This window comes from Mus musculus, chromosome 8 (assembly GCF_000001635.26).
Source record: "Mus musculus strain C57BL/6J chromosome 8, GRCm38.p6 C57BL/6J".
Classification (NCBI taxonomy): Eukaryota; Metazoa; Chordata; class Mammalia; order Rodentia; family Muridae; genus Mus; species Mus musculus.
In genome coordinates, this window is record NC_000074.6 from 123201895 (window position 1) to 123223123 (window position 21229).

The following is a 21229-nucleotide window of genomic DNA, read 5'->3' on the forward strand; positions in this document are numbered from 1 at the left end:
CCTAGGTACCCCACAAAGGGCGCAGGGTATGAAGCCCCCTGGCCATATATCCCTTTCAGATCTGCCTTCTGAAGATCTGAAAAGTGGGTAGAGGATAGCCATAGCCCATGGGGCTGACCACAGGGACACCCCTGCCTGGCTCTGATTGTCTGAGACAGGCTCTCATGTACCCCGGGTGATCCTCCAACTCACTATGCCACCACGGATGAGCTTCCTGCCCTAACCGCCAAGTGCTGCCATGACGGGCACAGACCACCTCCCTTGGTTTATATGGTGCTGAGGATCAAACCTGGGTTGTGCATGCTAGGCAAGCATGCTATCAACCGACGCCAGCCCCGGGTTGGCTTTGAGAGTCCCAGGCTACTCATTTGCCCATGCCACCAAGGAATGAAAGGACAAGGGCCTGCGTACCTCCAGGTCTGTGGGTATTAGCACAGAACAAGACTTGGTCCTATCCGTGTCTGTCACAACCTAGTTCACTAAGTAGCATCCTTTATAGTCTGGTGTAAATGTCTCGAGGAACACCCTCTGACTATTTAGTATCGATTTATAAGGGGAAATGCTTAGGAAAGGGTTCTGTGCTCATTGTCTGGACAAAGCAGTGGGAAAGCTCCCTCTGGTGGACTTCCAGGGTATTACACCCCATTTTGCCAACTGGGAAATAAGGGGGCAGAAGTCCTAAAACAATCCCAGGCCCGAGCTGTCAGGGGCTGAGGGGAGAACCTGAGACTGAGATCAAGCTAAGGCCTTGTCTTGATGCCAGATTGGGAGAACCTTGAATTCAGAGCCAGCAAGACCCCGTCTCAAGATTTCTAGTTGCCTAACGTCATCCTTTTTATGGTTGTTGAGTCAGGGTTTCATGTAACTAAGGGTGGCCCCCAACTTGCTGCATAGCCAAGGATCACCTTGGATGCCCGACGACGTGGTAAAATCACAGGATAGCACCCGCTGAGGTGACACGTCTCATCTGGTTCTGAAAAGCCTGCCGCTTGCCCGTATCCCTTTGTCCTACTTTGGGTCACCATCTTTCTTTTTATCTTAAAATGGCAGGGCTGGCCTTGGTGGCACACACCTTTAATTCCAGCACTGGGGAGGTGGAGGCAGGTGGATCTCTGTGAGTTGAGGTCAGATAGCTAGGGCTATGTAGAGAGAGACCCAGTCTTGAAACAAGCAAAAACTGTGTGTTCGTACATGTGTGTGTGTGTAAGCATAGGTACAACCACATAGAAGCCACCATTTGAGAGTTGGTTCTTTTATCTCCGGCTGTGCCAGTTCAGGTCAGCAGGGTCAATAACAGGCTTTGATCTATCCACCAACCGTCTTCACATCCGACGTTTCCTTCTAAAGCATCCAGGCCTGGACAGGGCACCTGAGGTCAAGGATTCTGCAGGTTTCACACAGTTGGGGGAGAAGCTAGAGCACACCCCGTGGATGCAGGTTCTAATCTTGGTGAACGGGACATGATCTGGATTTTTCTCTATTGGTCTCATCCAGATGAGTAAGGCAGCCCTCTGAGCTGTGAGGACCATATGGGAGGCCGCTGAAAGGCATCTGAGGCAAACCAAGCAAGGTTCTAAGTGAGGCAGACCTTCTTGGAAGGCTGGGTTATTTCACACACTCCCCCAAAAGATCAAGTGTGTTGGGAGAGCCGCCCACAATGCAAATGAACCTACCAGAACTACACAGGCTACCTTGAACACTATAAACACACACACACCACACACACACACACACACACACACACACACACATACACACAATCTGTTAACTGGATGTAGTTAGTTTGTCCCTGACCACTTCCTTGAACACTATAAACACACACACATACACATACACACACACATACACAATCTGTTAACTGGATGTAGTAAGTTTGTCCCTGACCACTTCCTGGAGGCCTTGAACTTGCTAGGCAAGTGCTCTACCACTGAGCTAACCTACCCCAAACCCCAGGAAGTCAGTCTGAAACTACTTTGGGCACAAAGCAAAGCAGAGGAGAGGTAGTTTTAACAATGGAGGATGGTAAATAAACGAGGTATGTGTGGCACCCACATATAAGCTGAACCGCTCGGGAGACCAGAGTGGGAGGACCTTGAATTCAAGGCCATCTTGGGCTACAATTGACATCTCATTCTTTAACTTTTTGAGACTAATTTTTGTGTAGGGGCATTTTGCCTATGTCTGTCTGTGTACCATGTCTGTGGGCCCAGCGCCCACAGAGGTCAGAGTGTGTCAGGTACCCTGGGACTGGAGTTACAGATGGATGCTGGGGGTTGAATCCAGATCTTCTGGAGGAGCAGCTACTGCTCTTAACTGCTGAGCCACCTCCCTCCACCCCGAGAACTCCTTAAAAAAAAAAGTCTGAGACGTTCTTCACCAATCCCTTTATTTACTTAGGACAGCACTGTGAAGGCAGACACGCCCATTCTGATGAACCCAGCCCAGCTCCCCATCCCTACTACTGTTCCACAAACCCTGCACCCTCCAGGACCCAGGGAACTCACAAGTTATCCCGAGACTGCAGCTACTCTCAACACCTAACATTTGATTTCAGGAAGCCTTGTGGGGGCCCATGGTTAGATTGTACCTTGGTCCCCACATCCAGGGCAACAATTCCAGCCCCCACCTATAACATCAACTTGTAATGTGGAATACCCAGGGACTCCAAAGTGCAGAACAGAAGAAACCAAACCAAACTTGTGTGTAAACCTGTGGGCGCCGCTGCACTGCTCAGCCTACAGAGAGGGCTGGGACAAACACAACCCGTCCACTGTGCTTTCTACGTTGGCAAAAGAACAAAGTCACCAGGAGTTTTAAGAACATGAGTAAACTTCAGGAGATAGAAGACCAATCAGCAGCCGTGCAGTCTCCAGGTCTACCTGCTCGCTGCCAGCTTCCTCACTGTGGAGGGATGAAGAGCTTGCTGCCAGCTGCCAGATGTGACTGACTCAGGCTCCCTCTGTTAGCCAGCCAGGCTCTCCCTTGGAGAAGGCTGAAAGCAGCAGCCTTTGTCTAAAAGGGCAGGGGAGCCAGTCATTCAGGAATGAGCAGCTCTAAGGCGGCCTGGGAGCTGACACTAGGAGTCTGTCAGCATCAAGCAGACAGCTCAGCCCCAGCAGCCCAAAGTTCTTCCAGAGGCAGCTGCAGAGTAAGGTGGAAGAATCTCTTAGGAAGGAGCTGGACTTGAAAGTGGATGGTACTTCTGTCCCTGTGGGCTGGGAAAGGGAGCTGAGAGACAGAAAGCCCACGCAGACTCAGCCGGCCGGCAGTAGACACCAGGACCGCAGCCCTGGGAAGATGGAGGAGAGCAACCATTTGTAAAGGCCCCAGGTCAGTGTTGGTGGCACTGGACACCTTGGTACACAAAGTCCACAGGAACCTTAAGGGCTGTCACACACTGGGATTTCCTCTATGCAGAAGGGGGAGAGGCTCCCAAGAGTTACCTGGCAAAGGAGCGATGGTTCTCACCCTCCCTGGCCGCAGCACAGAGCGGGTGTGCAGTCGCTGGAGTCTCAAGGCCCCAAAGCACTGGGCTCAAGTCCAGACACATCTGCAGGCCAAACCCTGTCAACTCCACATAGGCAGAGGACAACAGAAAGCTTGCCATCCTCCAGCTGTGGCCCACAAGCACATATGTCACCACACACTTGTGCAAATTCAATACCAGGACAGAGACCCGCTGCCCAACCTAAGGCTCAGTTCTAAGGCGCCAGCCTGACAGGTTGGAAAAGAGCCCAGGCAGCTACGAAGGGTTGGAGAAAGTGAAGCAGTTGGGCAGAAGCCTCCAGAACAATCACAGGACAAGGGAGGCAGCAGCTGCCACGGACGTGCTAATTCCTCAGGGCAGCCAACCTGGAAACCAACACAAGAGACTGTGGTAAGAAAGGCAGCAAGCAGAGGGCACTGTGTGCAGAGCTAGACCTGAACCCAGAAATGAGGACCCACTCAGACTGAGGTTCTCAAAGCTGTCCTGGGACAATGGGTGAAAAGATGCAGAAACAGCCACGTACTGTGACACTCTTAGGAAGAGCATGGAACCTCCTTCTATGGTGAGCTGCTGGCTACAGGGGTTACCCACCGCATTCTGATGGAAGGGGAGCTGTGCAGTCCGACACAGGGGTTTCCCTCTGCCCTGCCCAACAGTCCAGCAAGTGGGACGGTCTTTGCAAGACTGTGCTCCAGCCCACAATGTCCTCGGGGTCAGGACAGAACACTAGAGCAGGTACACAGCCCCACAGACAGCACCTACCTCCGGGACAGCTGGTCCTCCTGGCTGCGCACAGAGCTCTCGCCCACAGCAGACGCTCCCTCTGGCAGCTGGCTGAGCTGGTCTAGGACCTCCAGGCCGTTTTCCTCAGCTATCTGGACAATGAGGCTGTCGACCTGCTCCTGAGGCGTGGTCAGCGTGGTGGCAGAGCTCACGGAATCCTCCATTACCTGAGGAGACATTCACTCTGGGCAGTATGGCTGCGGAACCCTCCATGGCACATGAAGCCCACTGCGATTGTTTTGTGTCTGCTGTGGACATGTGCGGTACACACGTGTGCTCGTGTGAAGTCCAGAGGCTAAGACTGAGTATCCTCTGGATGCTGCAATCTACAAGCCTGTCACTAAAGCCAGTGCCGCTTTTCCCCTGCCGCCGCCGACTTTTCCCCTGCCGCCGCCGACTTGCGCGGAGGCGGAAGCTCGGGTGCGTTCAAGATTCGGCGTCACCCGTGATTCACCGCCATGGCCGAGGAAGGCATAGCTGCTGGAGGTGTAATGGACGTCAACACTGCTCTACAAGAGGTGCTGAAGACCGCCCTTATCCACGATGGCCTAGCACGTGGCATACGCGAAGCTGCGAAAGCCTTAGACAAGCGCCAAGCCCATCTGTGTGTGCTCGCATCCAACTGTGATGAGCCCATGTATGTCAAGCTGGTGGAGGCACTTTGTGCTGAGCACCAAATCAACCTGATAAAGGTTGATGACAACAAGAAACTAGGGGAATGGGTAGGCCTCTGTAAAATCGATCGAGAGGGCAAACCACGGAAGGTGGTTGGTTGCAGTTGCGTAGTGGTTAAGGACTATGGCAAAGAATCTCAGGCCAAGGATGTCATCGAGGAATACTTCAAGTGCAAGAAATAAATAAATTTTGGCTGAAAAAAAAAAAAAAAAAAAAAAAAAAAAAAAAAGCCAGTGCCTACATTTCAGCCAGGCTGGTCAGTAAAGTCCTAGGGCTCCCCTGTCTTTGGTCCCCAACACTAAGGCTGCCAAGTACTCATTCTTTATGTGGGTGCCCTTGGGTTTGTGCAGGAAGCACTTCACCCGCTGAGCCATCTCCCTAACTCCACGGTGGTTCCTACTCTCTGTCTCCTCACAGGGATCTCTAGGAAGCCTTTCCTGGCTCCCTTGGCCCTTCCTGCCCCATATCTGCCAGTCCTACCTCCAAGGCCAACCAGTTCCTGGAGCGTGCTGAGTTTCTGCGTGCTTGCCTATCATGTGGGCCTCCCCAGAAAGGCTGGTGTCCTGTGTCCAGCTCCGCGCAGCCACCCTACACCCTGTCCAGCATAGCACCACGGCCGCCACGGCCACCTACCGATGTGTGCACATCCAGGTTCTGCACCTGCTGCTCAAACCTGTCCATCACTGCAGACACCTTCTGAAGGTCCATGGCGCTCAGGGCCTTGTCCAGAGCCTTGGTCACCTGGGCCATATTCTTGGTCACCTGGGATAGAAGAGGATTAGGGATAAAAACAGAGTAACAGGCGACCGAGGACTGCAGACCAGGGACAGGCCACTAGGGCCCTAACTCAGCTACTTGAACACAACTGATGACACAGGAGTCCTCGGGTCTCTCCAGTTTGAAGGGAAGCTCTGCTGTGGAACCAAGAGCTCTGTCTAACTCCCAGTCTCTTGTGGAATGACATTAGGAGACCCAGGCTGTCCTGAGGCCTCCCCATGTCCCATGCTGCCCGATGCCCAGGTTCGCTGCTGGTCCAGCTTCCCTCTACTCTAGAAAGGCACCAGGTCCTGCCACTAAACCCTACAACAAACGCTGGTCACACGGCCCCATGGTTTGGCACTTACCCCCTTCATGGTCACAGCTGTCTGCACCTTGGAGGCCACTGCGTCCACACGGGAGGCCATTCGGAGCCAATTTACACCTTCATTCTTCTTGCGGATGGCATTTTCAGCATACACCCGGGCACACTCCACATTTTTCTGCTGAAGGGCCTATGATTCAGAGGGAAATATTCATGGAGGAACTCTGTGAGCAGCTTGCGTGCCTCTCTAGTTTCCCTAGGTACAGCCCTCAGGAATGGGCGAGCTCTGTGAAGTGCAATGCCACAATCAGGAGGACGGGCACCCAGACAGGGATGAGTGCCACAGAGCAGCCTAGGGGTCCAGTCTGCTGTTCCTCCAGAGCCACATCTGCATAGCAGACAGGTGACAAAGGCCAAAGGAACCACAGCGGGAAGGGTGTAGAGCTTCACCCGAGAGGCCTGAGCAGCCACAGCCTTGGAGCTACTGAGCCTTCAAACAACAGGAAAGAGCTGGGCAACATCTGGCTAAAGGTCTGCTCTGTGTATCTTTAGGATGCCTTCCCACCTCTGCCCGACCATGACACCCTGGGCTGCAGCCCTGAAGGAGGGGAAGCCAGCTGATGTCACTGGAGCAGGGACAGCCTGGAGGCCATGCCTTGCCAGTTCAGGATGCTGGAAGAGGAAGGAGGAGGCATGAAGGCCATGCACCTGGGCTGCTCTGGACGTCACCGTGGGCTTGGGCGGGGGAGGGCAGAGGAGGACAGTTACTCCTCCCTCAGGGTCGCTCTCAAGTATGAAAGCAAACACACTGACACTCTGGAATCAGTGAGATTAAATCACAGCGCTGGAAGGAAGAGTCGTGCAAAGATAAGATGCAGAGCACCCCGGAGGGAGACAGCAGGGGATGGTGGCTCCTGCCTACAGTTTACCAAAGCTGAAGCCGATGCAGGGTGAGTCACATCGGAGGTTAGCCTGAGCTACACAGTACAGTTCCAGGTCAACCTCGACTACAGCACTCAATCTCAATAATGAAATGAAATAAAATAAAATAAAGGACAGGGGATGGGGAGAAAGGAACCCGGACCAGAGGAATTACGCACCTTCTTCACTTTGGCCTGCTCAGCCTTGGAGTCCTTCTCGGCCTTCTTGGCCAGTTTCTCCAGCTGCTTCGCTGTGAACTAAGCAGAAGCCATACATCCTGAGATGCACAGGTGGAGTTCACCCTTTAGCCCAGGACCTCTTCTCTGCCTGTGCTTGTTTCAACCCTGTGCTAAGGCACAAAGCCTCAAAGCGTAATTCCAGTCAGACACTGTGGGCTGTTAGAAACTGCAGCAGCCCAGGGAGGAATCCCCCTAAAGCCCCACCCAGGACCTGGCCCTGTGTGCGAGGGGAGGCTGCAACAGGTTTCCTAAAGTGTCCATCACCTCTAGTAACACCCTAACCTGTACCCTCCCCCAGAGTAGAAGGCTGACAAGACAATTAATGCTCACCAACCCTGCCCCGGCTTGTGGGGGACTGTCAACTCACAGAAAGCACACAGAACCTCCTTCAGGCTACTCAGGCAGTGACATAAACTCGTATAACTCTCTGTGGAGAATTCTGCACATACAGCTTCCCCACTCTGCCACAAGAGGAAATGTCAACATGCCCAGGACCCCTCTGGCAATGGAATTCAAGGGCTGGAGACCAGATCCTGGCCACCAGCAAGCAAGGCTCACACACTGCCTTCCTTCAGGGCATCAGCCCACATGCCACCACCTGGTAGGCCCAGGTGATACCAGAGCCATGTTCAGCTGCTTGTTACCTCACTCCTGCCCAGACCCTCAGAGCCACGGAGGAAGAAGCCAGAGAAAGTTAACTCTGTCACGTGTGAGGCATGGGAGCAAAGAGGTAGAAGCAAGCCATGGTGAGCAGGCGGGGGCAGACACTTCCCAGGAGGAAGCACTTTCAGGTGCACATAAAACTCTCCTTCAAGTTTTTACAGTTCAATCCGTGGTTTTAAATGCTTAGTAAAACATCAAAGCATGCATGTACTGCCCAGTTGTGTTTCTTAGAAATAACACACTCGTCCTCATGAACAAGTCAGAGTGATCTGCTTCTACTTAGCCAAAAACAAAGAACGAGCCTGTGTTTGGTCAGCCGTCTGAGCGAGCGCTGTGTGGCTGCCATTCAATTACAATAACGTCCCTGTGACTTTGGGGTCTGAGTTCCAAGCATCACTGGTTGCCGCTGTGACTCTCATCGTCATTTGCTGGGTCCCAGGACAGGACTGGGGAAGGGTGATTTTGTACAAACCTTCAACTGGAACAGGGTATCTGCAAAGACAGAGGACACAGTTTAGAGAACTTAAAGAGACGTAACAAGCAACGCATCTGACAAGGTAGCGGACTCAGTGGGATCCTTGCAGATGCCAGGGGCTGGCTCACACCAGACTGGAAGTCTGTCTGTCCTACAGTGCAGTCGGAAGATAGAGCCATGTTAGACACAGGCCTCCAAACCAACAGGGATCCTCACTAACTTTGTCAGGAACATAGGACAATCTCAAAGGGCTACTTTAAGGACAGACAGTGTGACGTATGCAGCTTTTGGCCATGGTCAGAGTGGAGATGGTGGCTTACAATTTATTCAACTTTACAAAACACGTGGCGTTCTTTATCTTCAGTACCAAACTTAACCCTTAATACTTCATGGTTGGTTTTGCATAGCCTTTCCTTTATCTTCCCAAAGGCAAATAGATGGAATTAGTGTGGGGGTAAGCCTGAGGTCACCGAAGAGGCTACTCCATGACAGCTGGCATTTCTAAGCCACAGCACCAGGCTCCAGCACACACTATTCCCACCTGTACTAAGCCAAAATAGGAACAACCAAACTAGCTACTCATTCAAAAACTTGGAACGGGACAGGCGGTGATGGCACACGCCTTAAATCCCAGCACTAGGGAGGCAGAGGCAGGCAGATTTCTGCGTTTCAGGCCAGCCTGGTCTACAGAGTGAGTTCCAGGACAGCCAGGGCTACACAGAGAAACCCTGTCTTGAAAAACAAAAACAAAAACAAAAAAGAAACAAAAACTTGGGACAGGCAAATTCAATTTCTTATGTTTGCTGTTTTGAGACAGGATTCCCACTCAGACTCACTAAGTAGCCGAGGCTGGGGACACTTTGACCTCTTGACCCTTCTGCCTACCTCCTGAGGGCTGGCATTACAGTTGGAACCACCGCACACCGCATCGGTAACTGGCTCCGTTCCTGAATCTGCAGAGTGCTGTCATACTTAATTTCTAAAGCCTTACCCTAGCAGTCCAGACTCAGGGCACTGAGGGTCTGTGGATGCAGACAGGGCCTGGCAGAGACCTGCCGGGCTGCAATCACCTCTGTGCATCTCTCACCACTCAGGGTAGGCTGACCATGACACAGTGACTGGAGGAACAGTGTCACCTAGGTATGGTCCAGCCATTTCACTAGTTTTAGGACACTGGCCAAATCGCCCCCATTTTAGCCCGTACTTTCATGTAGACTCTAGAGGGACTGGACTCTGAAAATCGGGAGAACCCTGTTGTGAGCTGCAGAGTGAACTGTAATGTCAGACAAGGGTCCATCTTCTTCCCAAGGGACAGTCTAGGATTCTTTTTTGCTTGTTTGTTTTTGTTTTGTTTTTCGAGACAGGGTTTCTCTGTATAGCCCTGGCTATCCTGGAACTCACTTTGTAGACCAGGCTGGATTAAAGGCGTACGCTACCACGCCTGGCTCAGTCTAGGATTCTTACGTCTTCTACAACAATGACACAGTACTTTAGCTTTCTACATTTCAGAAAGCAGTTTAAAAACAAAACAAAACCTCCATTACAGCCCTAGGCGGTGGCACAGACCTTTAATCCCAGCAGTGGGGAGGCAGAAGTAGGCAGATCTCTGAGTTCAAGGGCAGCTTGGTGTATACAGTAAGTTCTAGGCCAGCCAAGGCTACATAGAGAAGCAGTCTCATACAAACAAAAACTCTATGATACTAGCCCATAAAACCTATTATGAGTTCCTTGGGAGTCTAGAGGTTGGAGCCACGGCAGGTCGAAGTGACTCGTGACTCATACTGCTACGGGTGGTTCCCTTCCAACCTGTTAACCTAAGGTTAACCGGGCCCTCCTACTAGGAGGGAACCCAAAATCCTACTGTTTGGCACTTGAACTCCTTTGTATCTTAATTACTATTTCTCTGGGTACTTTTCTGGTGCCTTCTGACCACACTCCGTTGTCCCCAAACAGAAACAAAACAAACAGGGAGAGTGGCTAGTGGAAGTGGCCTGGATCGGGGGTCGGGTGTAGGATCATTTGGACAAGATTCAGGGTTTGGATCCCGGGCGTGGGGTGCAGGCCTGGGGAGATCTGGTAAAGAAACAAGACCCAGGGGTAAGAGCTGGCTGGGGGTCTGGAATCAAGAATCGGGAGCTGGCTTCTGCTGGGTTGTGCGATCGAGGCCCAGGAGAGGGTTTCAGCTAGGATGTCAGGGTTCAGGCACCGGGTCGGGTCCTGGTGGCTACACGGGCTGCAGGCCCCAGGGCAGGTCCTAGTCGGAGGTCTCGAGCCCAGTGAGCTGGGGGCGGGTCCCGGTCCGAATACAGGGTATAGACTATGGGTCCCAGGCCCGGGGGGATAGAGTCTGGGGCTGAAGCCCGGGGCGGGTCCGGCTGGGTTATGGGGCTGAGGCGAGACGTCCGCAGACTCCCGCTCCGACCCCGAAGTGGATGACAGCCCCTTACCGTCCATGGCCGGTCGGGCTAGCACAGCCCTCGGGGCGGCGCAGGGGACGCGATGTTACGGACCCGCTGTCTCCGCGAGGGCTTCCGGGGTCGCCACCGCTTCCGGTCGCGCGGCCGGCTGTCGCGAGAAGATAGCTCCGGGGCGGGGCTTGGGCGGGGCCTGGGCGGGGCTCAGGCACGGCTCGCGCGGCACGCGGTTGCCATGGTAATGAGCTCCCGGAGCCTAGTGTGGGTTTTGTGAGTCGGTCGGGTTAACCGGCCCCGAGGCCGCCCGGCTGGAGCGGCGGGGTCACCTATGGGCCAGTCGAAAAGCAAACCCAGAGAGAAGAAAGGTAAAGGGCGCCGCCTGGCGGCGAGGCCCGCCCTCCGTGCGGGCGTCCGCGGGCTGTAGGTCTAACGGCTTGTCCGTCCGTGTGTTTCAGAGGAGGAGAAGAGCACTACCACTTTAGTTACAAAGTCTAAGGAGAAAGTAATGGAGAAGGAGGCCAAGCAGTCTGACAAGGAGTCGCAGCCTGCCGAAAGCCTGTTGTTCGCGACATCCAAGCACTCAAGGCCGTCGTCTTCGTCTGAAGGTAGGGAGATCCAGAGGAGACCGGCCGCGGCAAGGCAGCAGGGATGGGACCTCTTTCTAAGGATGATGACCCGGGAGGTAAATATTACAGGGTTCTCGGTGCAGGGAAGGTGAGCGAGAGCACTGCCCTTGGCTCTAGGCTAGGCTATAACAGGGATTTCAAGGGCATCTTGTATATCTGGAGACCCTGTTTCAGAAGGAAAAAAGAAATTGAGACGAAACTTGAGCGATCCATAAAGTGTTCCCCAAAGAGGGTTAGTAGGGTGCTCTCTGGTCCCACAGTGATCCCTTCAACATGTTACAGCTTGGAGCAGAATTCTCCTCGGGTGATTGGCCAGGCTGCTGTGTGACTGACTCCTGAGCGGAGAGGGCTTGGTGTCCCTCAGCCTGGCCACAAAGATGGGAGGGCGTCTCAAGGTAGAAAGGACCGTGAGTGGGACAAAAGTGTTTCTTTTCACACCCAGCATTTGGCAGACACCAGAAACTGCTGCGAATTCCACTTTTCCCCGAGGCAGACGTTTGGCCTGTTTCTACCTTTTATAGTAGCTTGGTATGGCCACACAGAAGGAAACGTACAGAGCCTTCCGACACTGTGACACCCCCCCCCCCCCCATTGTCAGAAATAGAACTGTTGCAGGTTTAAAACAAGGAAGGCATTAGGAATTGGATGCTTTGTCTTTCTGGTTCCAGAATGGAGGCCTGTATGAAAAACAGAGCCCTAGGAGGACCTACCCCAGGCTCACTGCCGGAATCTGGTGGAAGCCAGAGGCGCAGTAGCCGAGGACAGTTGAGAAGGATTGGAGGTAGAAAGCACAGACCCTCCTCTCATTTGAGAAAGAGGTTGAGGCACCCATGGGTCTTGGGGAGGCAGTTTGAAATCCAGGTGCTGGGACTGGATTTCTGAGGTCTGACCTTGAAGCTTAGGGGCCCCTCATCTGAGGCTAGAAGGCTACACAGAGGCTGCAGACCTAGGGAGGCTTGTGATGTGATATCTGTCGATCAGGGCGCTTTTAGCTGATGACAGAAAAGCCAACTAAACAAGATTTTGTCACCCTGTGGTTTGATGTCTCACCAAAGATGGGTCAGAGATGGCGACCACCACCACCATGCCTGGCATCGGCATCGAGGACTCTGTGCTCCATTGTGTCGCTTTCAACCTCAGGAATGTCTTCCTTCACAGTGCCAAGGGATCTGGAAGGCTGCAGCCTCACAGGCACACAGACCATGCTGACCCTTAAGAGATGTGGGGCCTTGCTTGCTATTGGCAAGGAAGCCTTTCTGAGATAGGCTTCATCTGCCCAGCCTCTCTAAGATGGCTCCAGCTCTACAAGTTTGTAAGGCATCAGGGTAGACAAGGCCTTTGCCAGCGAGGAACTCCCCATTTGAAGGCCACCGGTGACACCTGTCATACAGCGTCAACATCTGGAGGAAATGCAGGTGGACATGAAGAGAAAACCAAGTGAGTCTGGTGTCAAGAAAAGATGATGGAGCAGGCTCAGCAGTCACAGGAACAAAGCCACTGACACATGCGACCCTGGAGGGAGCCTCAGAGCATGAGGTCTGAGGAAGCCAGGTGTAAATGTCCGTGTATGTTATGACCTCCTTTCTAGGAAGGCCTTGAACTCACAGTCCCTTTACTGCAACTCCCCAGGTGCTGGGCCCACGTTCATTTGGAAAGGATTCTAAAACCGCACAGGCTAGGCATGGAGTTATAGTGCCAGCTACTCAGGAGACTGAGGCAGGAGGATCATGTGAGCCCAACTTGGGCAACATTGTGAGACCCTGTGTTTTCAAAGCCCTAGGGAGAGTGTCTACCATACAAGAAGCACAAAGGTGTGGGTTCCTTCACCAGCGCCCCATAAAGCAGACATGGTAGCACATGCCTGGAATCTTAACACCTGAGGCAGGAGGAGCGTGAGTTCAGAGGAAGCTGTCATTACATGGCATGTTCAAGTCCAGCCCGGGCTATGTGATGCCCTGGAGAGTTGACTCAGCAGTTAAGAACACTTGCTACTCTTACAGAGAACCTGGCTAACGTTCTCAGGATCTATTTGGTGGCTCACAGGCATTTGTAATTCCAGTTCCAGGGGAATCAGTGCCATCTTCTGACCTCTGTGGGCACCAGATATGCACATGATATACATACATACATACATACATACGTGATATACATACATACATACATCCCCCACAAACTAACCCATGGTTGTCCACCTCTGAGGCTCTGGGTTGCACCATAGTTGGGAACCTTGGGCTGGATCTTTGAGTGAACATTGGGTGACTGTAGGCTCTGGCCTTTGAGGCTTCACAGCCTGTTGCTATCAACAGCACTTGTAGCCCAGATAAGTCTCCCGAGGACACAGCCTAGAAATAATCCAACCACGCCAAGCATGGGACCTCAAGTGACACTGCCTAGACAAGCCTGTCCTAAGTCTCTGACCCATAACAACGACAGACAAGTTATTTTAAGCTGCAAGCATTTGGAGTCAGGTGTAACACAGCAGTCATATTCAGATCAAGGGGTAAATGGTGACAGAGAGTGGAAATTTGCCTGTCACTTCCAGAGCACTCCTGTGATCCCCAAGCTCAGAAGGCCAAGGCCGGAGGGTCACTCATTTCAAGCAGATTGAACTACATCCTAAAGCCCTGATTTGTTTTTTAAAAAGGTATCATGGCAGCTTGTAGATGGGGTATGTTATTTTATACATACTGTATCTATATGCTTAGGTATTTTTACATTGAAAATTCCACAGATATATACAAAGAGATTAGGACACCACAGATTTATAGTCAGCCTACTCTACAATGTTGAATGTTCTGTGCCCCACATGATCTGATCCCTTCAGCACATAGACATGGAAGGAGTTGGAGAGGTGGCTCAGTGGTTAAGGGCTTACGCTGCATTTCCAGAGGACCTGCGTTCAGCTCTGAGCACCCATATCGGGTAGCTCACAACCACCTTTAATTTCAGTTCCAAGAGATCAGATACCATCTTGTGTGTGGGCAGTGCATTCATGCACAAATTCATAATCTGACACACACATATACTTTAAAATTAAAATAAGAGAAAGGGGATTTTCATAAATGAACCAAAGAGTGTAGACCTAGGCTGGGCCATCTTCACAGTCAGTTTGGATAGTAGATGATAATAATGAAGAACTGACCATGGACTGCGGTGTAGACTGCAGTGTAGCTCTATGGCAGAGCAGTTGCCTAGCATGCTGAAGGCCCTGGGTTCTGTCTCCACCATGATAAAAAACAAAAGCAATGGACCCTGCATAGAGAGCAGCAACCCCCAACACCTCAGGCCCTGTGTGGCCCCCTTAGGAATGTTCTCCAAGTGACAAATTAGAGAGGTGAGGAACAGACCTGCGTGCCAGATGTTAGGGTTAAAGGAACAGGGAGAAGAGGTGTGGGCAAAAGGGGGTGTCAGGAGGGGTCTCTGGCGGAAGATGCCTGCATGCTATGCAGATGGGGCTGCTCCCTGAACATAGATGGGCACGTGCCCCACACTCACGGGAACAATGTCAGTTTCCTGGATTGACACTGTACTAATGTAAAATGCTACCACTGGGGAAACCGTGTAAAGGGAACAGGGGGCCACCTCTTGCTGCTTTTGCAACTGTTTGAATTTATGAGTATTTTTTTTAAATAAAAAAGTTTAAAGACATAAAATGTTATAGTCTTAATTATTCTATTCCAGTTTAAGAAAAGCAGACCAATTATAGAAGACAGGGAGAATAAGTGGAATGCTTGTGTGTATGTGTGTATGTGTGTGCACACACACGTGGGCATGTGTGTGTGTGGTAAGTGTACAATAACACTGACACAAAACACCAGCAGAAAGGGGAAGGGCTGTATAAGTTCTGCGTGGAGAATTGATACGTTGAAGATCTGCGTGTAGCCTCTTGGCCATACACAGATTGTCTCCACAAGAGTAAGAGTGAATAGAAAAGGTGCTTGCGAGGAGATTGGGAGATGACTCAGCAGTTAAGAGCACAGGCTGCTCTTCTAGAGGTCCTGAGTTCAAATCCCAGCACTCACATGGCCTCTTGTAACTATCTGTACTTCCAGTTCCAGGGCATCCCATACCCTTTCTGGCTTCTGAAGACAATAACCACACATAACATTAACAGTGAATGAAGGTGGGGGTTGGGTGTGCTTGGCGGTGCACCTTTAATCCCAGCACTCAGGAGGCAGAAGCTTGAGGTCAGCCTGTGTAAATGGGGAGTTCCAGGCCAGCCAGAGCCACACTGTGAGGACTTGTGTCAGGAAAGAAAAGAATGCGAGGAGGTTGAGCATGGAGCACAGTGGGAGCACCGTGTGCCTTGGGTTCCATCACCAGCGCTGTCAGAACCGGTCCTGGTGCAGCTTGCTTGTAACCCCAGCACTTGAGAGGTGGAAGAAGGAGCGCCATAGCTCAGATAGTTGAATTTTATTTCTCAGTGAGGAGCATCACTAAGGGACACTGCAGGCTACGACCACACTATGGGGCAGAGGCAGGAGAAATCTCTTCCAGGCCAGCAGTGACTATAGAGACAAAAGAAAATGCACACACAACAACAACAACAACAACAACAAATCTCTCCGAAAACTATAAACACTATAAAACTAAAAACAAACAAACAAACCCTCAAAGCATTGAAAAATCATTTACAGTTCCGTGGCTCCCGCCTGTAATCCCAGCATTCTCGAGGCTGACCCAGATCCCAAGCAGCCCAGCAGCCCAGGCCACAGAAGGAGGCTGTCTCAAAACCAAGGTAAAAGCGACATGTCTGAGAGGCCAGAGAAACCTCTCAATATCAGAGCAGGTATGAGCAAGTATTCTGGAACATTGTAGAACTCCCTCTCCCTCTCCCCCTCCCCCTCCCCCTCTCCTTCCCCCTCTCCCTCTCTCCTCTCCCCCTCTCCCTCTCTCTCCCTCTCTCTCCCCCTCTCCCTCTCCCCCCCCCCCCCGTCCTCTTCTCCCCTCTCTCCCTCTCTCCTCTCCCCCTCTCCCTCTCTCTCCCTCTCTCTCCCCCTCTCCCTCTCACTCCCCCTCCCCCCTCTCCTTCTTCCCCTCTCTCCCTCTCCTTCTCTCCCCCTCTTCCTCTCCCCCTCCCCCCTTCTCCTCTCTCCCCCTCTCCCTGTCCCCCTCTCCCTCTCTCCCTGTCCCTCTCTCCTCTCTCCCTCTCTCTCTCCCTCATTTTGTTTGAGACAGGGTTTCTATGTGTAGTCATGCCTGTCTAAAACTTGCTCTGTAGACCAGGCTGTCGTCTGCCTCTGCCTCCTGAGTGCTGGGATTAAAGGCATGCCCCACCACTGCCAGGCTAGAAGTACCTATCCTTGAAGGTGGTTTGACAGTGCGGTACAATCTCCCAATCCCGTCCTCTGTTGAACAACCATATGTGATCTCTCCTTGAGTAGGGTAGAACTACCTCAAAGGAAGAGGTGTGGTTGCTGCGGCTAGGTTTTAGTCAGCTTTAACCTAATCAGAACAGAGGTTATCTGGGTATACCGAACCAGAGGGCTTTAGAAAGTCACAGGCAGAGGTGGGGAGGAGGGGTCCATGTGCCAAGCCTGACCACCTGGGATCAGTCCCTGGACCCCATACAGGAGAAGGAAGAAAACAATAAAAAGTCCTCTGTAGTCTACAGCTGCAGCAGGGCATGTGTGGGCCCCGCCAGGACACAGGTGCAACAAAATAGAACTTAGAATGTTTCTAAAATGTTACAGGCAGGCAGGATGGGTGATGGTGCCCACCTGTAATTCCAGCACTCTCCATGCTAAAGCCAGAAGATCCTGACCCTCATCCGAACTGTCCATGAGAAAGTAGCCTCAGGCCCTGAGTAGAAGCCTAGCCAAGCTCTACCTGAGTTCCTGGGGCACCAAGACTGAGAGACTTTAAGTATGGACACTGATAAAAGCCATCGACTTTGAAGTCATTTGTTCTGCAGGGTGGTACTGTGGCTCAAAAGTAAGATGTGTGCCCAGCATTCCCAAGGCTCTGAGATTCGTGCCCAGCACCAGAGAGGCAACGTGTGAACATGTAGGCATGGTGCTTGAGACAGGAAGATGGAAACAGGTTCTAGGCCACACAGCAAGACCCTGTCTCAAAAATTAAATAAATAGTTCAGGCATTGTGTATGAAGAACCCTAAGTCAGCTATTATGTCTGCATTTCCAGCATTCAGGAGGCTAAGACAAGAGAATCTTGAGTTCTAGACAGCCCACTACATGGTTAAGACTTTTGTCTCCACAACTAGACAGACAGACATAGATAAATGGATAGATGATAGATAGATAGATAACCCTAGTGGTTAGGTTATAACTCAATGGTAGAATACTTCCTAGCACATGCAAAGCCCTTAAGTTTCAACCCCAACGTAGCAAAAATAAAACAAAGAAAAAATACCAAAGAAAAAGGATGTATATGCTGCACCCCTCCCTCCCCGTCTCTCGGACAGGGTGGCCTACAGAGTGAGGGTTCAGGGATCTGCTTGCCCCTGCCTCCCGAGTGCTGAGATTAAAGATGGTGTCTCAGCACACCCAGCACATGTGTCCAAACCAGTCGTTCTCAACCTGTGTGTCCAAGACCCCTTTAGGCACCAAATGACCTGTTCTCAGGGGGCAGGTATCAGATATCCTGCATATCAGGCATTTACACTATGCTTCATAATGGCAAAATTACAGTTATGAAGTAAGAACAAACGTAATTTAATGGTTGGAGGTCACCACAACATGAGGAACTGTATTAAAGGGTCAGCATTAGGGGGTTGAGACTACTGCTGTAAAATGAAGAGACTTGAGTTGGCAAGATAACTCAGCAAGCTAAGCCACAGTTACTGCCCAGCCTGAGGACTCGAACTATATTCCAGTGACCCACATGTCAGAAGGAAAGGAGCAACTGTCACAAACTGTCCTCTGACTTCTACACCTGTACACACACACATACACGTAAAAAAATATTAAGGCAGCTGGGCGTGGTGGCGCATGCCTTTAATCCCAGCACTTGGAGGCAGAGGCAGGCGGATTTCTGAGTTTGAGGCCAGCCTGTTTTTATTTATTTATTTATTTATTATATGTAAGTACACTGTAGCTGTCTTCAGATGCACCAGAAGAGGGCATCAGATCTCATTACTGGTGGTTATGAGCCACCATGTGGTTGCTGGGATTTGAACTTCGGACCTTCGGAAGAGCAGTCAGGTGCTCTTACCTACTGAGCCATCTCACCAGCCCCCCAGCCTGGTCTACAGAGTGAGTTCCAGGACAACCGGGGCTACACAGAGAAACCCTGTCTTGAAAAACCAAAAACCTACACAGAGAAACCCTGTCTCAAAAAACCAAAAAAAAAAAAAAAAGCAAAACCAAAAAACCATTTGAATGAAGAAACTGAAAATTAGGGACTAGCAAGATGTCTCAAGAGGCAAAGGCACTTTCAAATAGGCCTGAATTGGAACCCCAGAGCCCACAATATAGCAGGAAAGAACAGATGTGCCTTGACACACACATAGCTGCATTAAGAGACAACACACACGCACACCACCCACAACTTTTTAAAAATCAAAATAAGGAACTAAGGGCTGGAAAGGATGGCTCAGTGGCTAAGAGCACTCAGCAGTTAAGAGTGCTCGCTGGCTGCTCTACGAGATAGATGAACTGGATTTGAATCTCAGCACCCACATGGTGGCTCACAAATACCGAGCTCCTGTGGGTCAGATGCCCTCTTCTGACCTCCACAGGTACCAGGCAACACATATGGGACACAGACATACAAGCAAAACATGCATGTACATGAAACTAAAAAAAAAAAAATTTTTTTAAAAGAAATTGAAATGTAAAAGAGCCAAGCATGGCACCTCTTACCCATAATCCCAGCACTGGAGAGGCTAAGGCATGAAAATTCTGGGCTCCAGGCCAGCCTCGGCAACAGAGTGAGGTCATCTCAAGGAAGAAAAATACCACAAAACAAACCACAAATGCATTAAACTAAAATGTATAAAATATTTTATAAGTTAACAAAATATTTTCTTAGCTTATACTCTTGTACTCTTGTTTTCTGAAACAGTATCAGAGTCTGGTATATCCCAGGCTAGCTTCAAATTTATTTAATTTTTTAAAGATTTATTTATTTTATGTGAGTATATTGTTGCTATCTTCAGATACACCAGAGAAGGGCATTAGATCCCACTATACAGGTTGTTGTGAACCACGGTGTGGTTGTCAGGAATTGAACTCAGGACCTTTGGAAGAGCAGTCAGTAACCACTGAGCCATCTCTCCAACCCCTAGCCTCAAATTTTTCTTTCTTTCTTTTTTTTTTTTTTTTTTTTGGTTTTTCAAGACAGGGTTTCTCTGTATAGCCCTGGCTGTCCTGGAACTCACTTTGTAGACCAGGCTGGCCTCGAACTCAGAAATCCGCCTGCCTCTGCCTCCCAAGTGCTAGGATTAAAGGCGTGCGCCACCACCGCCGGGCTCTGTTTTGTTTTTCTTGCTGGTGCTGAATCTGTTCCCTTTGCCGCGAGCTAAGAGCGGCTTTGTCTTGATTGTGGAAGATGGACGTTTCCACACACACTAAATGGATGGATGTTTTCTTCCCTCTAGACAAACCTGAGACAAAGCAAAGGTCAAGCAAGAAGAGAAGTGTCATCCCGCAGATCATCATCACCCGGGCCTCCAACGAGACGCTAATCAGCTACGGCATCCCCGACAACGATGAACAGAGAACCATTCGGGAGCATGCCGACTGGGGTCCTTACCACCGACACAGGAGCCCCAGCACAATAGCAGCCTATGATGTACACAACACAGAATAAATGAGAGCTCTCGGTAGCTGGGATCCTTTCCTGTGACAGAAGGGCCACCCCTCCCTGACCTGCAGCCGAATACCCATCTGTCTATGTCTTCAGGCTTTGACGTTCTGTCTCAGTGACAGTTTTCCCAAAGTCAGTTTCAGTTCAATGGGGAGAGGGGGGCTGGCTGACTCAGAGTAAATCCGGAGGTCCTGAAGGTCTGACTGGATTGGCAACAGCCAGCTATGCAGTGCTAGACAGCAGGTGGCCACTCACACTGTGACTCAGGTGGGCATTTAAAATCCTCTCTGCTCATCTGCATCTGAAGGTGGAAGAAATCGGAGGTCAGTAAACGCTCTGCCCCCAGTCTGGGAAAAGGCCAGTGTGAGACCTCACTGTTAAGTTCAAGAGCAGAGCAGACCCCGGCTGCTGGGATCCTAGCATGTTATGAGACTTGTTACTGATGCAAAAGAATGAAATGTGTCCTGGAGGTGAGGAGGGCATGGGGCACTTGGGACTCTGGCAGTAGCCTGTGAATGCTGTCTTGTTCTTTTGGACCTGTGGATGAAGGGTCTTTATAGCAAAGGACCACTAGGAATGCCAGACATGTTGGCCATGAGACAAAACTGCCATATTGGTTGGCCTCTGGGGGCTAAGCAGAGACAGTGGTATGGCCATCAGGATCACAAACATAACCTTCGCCTGTACTAGGGCTGGGGGGATCTGCTGCCTGTAACACATGCCAACAGATCCTAACAGATACATCATACCAGCTAGTATATAAAATACATACTACCCTATCTAGTATACACTTGCAGGCCTGACTGTATGCATGCATGTATACATACATGCACACACACATATTCATACACATGACTTAAATTAATTTTGTTGTGTTTTATAATGTGGTATAATGCAACAGGAAGGAGCCCCTCCCATGATAAGGAGTCCCATTGAACCATCACGCAATGCCACAGGCCTACTAAGTGGAGCAGGGAAGGGGCAGAGGCAAAGTGGGGAAGGGTAAAGAGAGAAAGAGAGGAAGAGAGAGAAGGGAAGAAGCCAGCCAGGAACATGTGGGGATAGAGAAAGAGAGAATGAAGAAGGAGGGAGAGAGC

General features: G+C 50.9%; 2 protein-coding genes and 1 pseudogene across 6 annotated transcripts; 2 read left to right on the forward strand and 1 right to left on the reverse strand.

Moving 5' to 3' along the window:
- Positions 1 to 2366: 2366 nt before the first annotated feature.
- Positions 2367 to 10894, reverse strand: Chmp1a (charged multivesicular body protein 1A). The gene is made up of 7 exons (NM_145606.3): positions 10772 to 10894; positions 8322 to 8341; positions 7127 to 7204; positions 6070 to 6216; positions 5579 to 5707; positions 4250 to 4437; positions 2367 to 3852 (listed from the first exon to the last, which is right to left on the reverse strand). Exons 1-7 carry the CDS (start codon positions 10776 to 10778, stop codon positions 3831 to 3833), a joined length of 591 nt encoding a protein of 196 aa, NP_663581.1. The 5' UTR covers positions 10779 to 10894; the 3' UTR covers positions 2367 to 3830.
- On the forward strand, positions 4637 to 5142 carry Rps12-ps9 (ribosomal protein S12, pseudogene 9; annotated as a pseudogene).
- A 48-nt stretch (positions 10895 to 10942) lies between the features above and the next one.
- Spata33 (spermatogenesis associated 33) lies at positions 10943 to 20151 on the forward strand. Of its 5 annotated transcripts, XM_011248408.2 has the most exons (4): positions 10943 to 11103; positions 11194 to 11343; positions 16002 to 16102; positions 19924 to 20151. In XM_011248408.2, exons 1-4 carry the CDS (start codon positions 11067 to 11069, stop codon positions 20008 to 20010), a joined length of 375 nt encoding a protein of 124 aa, XP_011246710.1. In that variant the 5' UTR covers positions 10943 to 11066; the 3' UTR covers positions 20011 to 20151. The 5 variants fall into 5 exon arrangements, with proteins under 5 accessions (XP_011246710.1, XP_006531175.1, XP_006531174.1 ...); XM_006531112.2 differs by lacking the exon at positions 16002 to 16102 and having other exon boundaries at positions 11194 to 11420; XM_006531111.3 differs by lacking the exons at positions 16002 to 16102; positions 19924 to 20151 and adding an exon at positions 12420 to 15017 and having other exon boundaries at positions 11194 to 11420.
- Positions 20152 to 21229: the final 1078 nt, after the last annotated feature.

Bases quoted from the DNA above. Each gene is read 5' to 3' on its own strand.
- Chmp1a (NM_145606.3), bottom strand. The intron at 6,217-7,126 runs GTGCGTAATTCC...TCTGAATCATAG, and splicing joins AGCAGGCCAAAGTGAAGAAG to GCCCTTCAGCAGAAAAATGT. The intron at 4,438-5,578 runs GTAGGTGGCCGT...ATGTCTCCTCAG, and splicing joins ACCTGGATGTGCACACATCG to GTAATGGAGGATTCCGTGAG.
- Spata33 (XM_006531111.3), top strand. From the start codon at position 11,067: ATGGGCCAGTCGAAAAGCAAACCCAGAGAGAAGAAAG. The intron at 11,104-11,193 runs GTAAAGGGCGCC...CGTGTGTTTCAG, and splicing joins CAAACCCAGAGAGAAGAAAG to AGGAGGAGAAGAGCACTACC. The intron at 11,421-12,419 runs GTAAATATTACA...GTCTCACCAAAG, and splicing joins TAAGGATGATGACCCGGGAG to ATGGGTCAGAGATGGCGACC.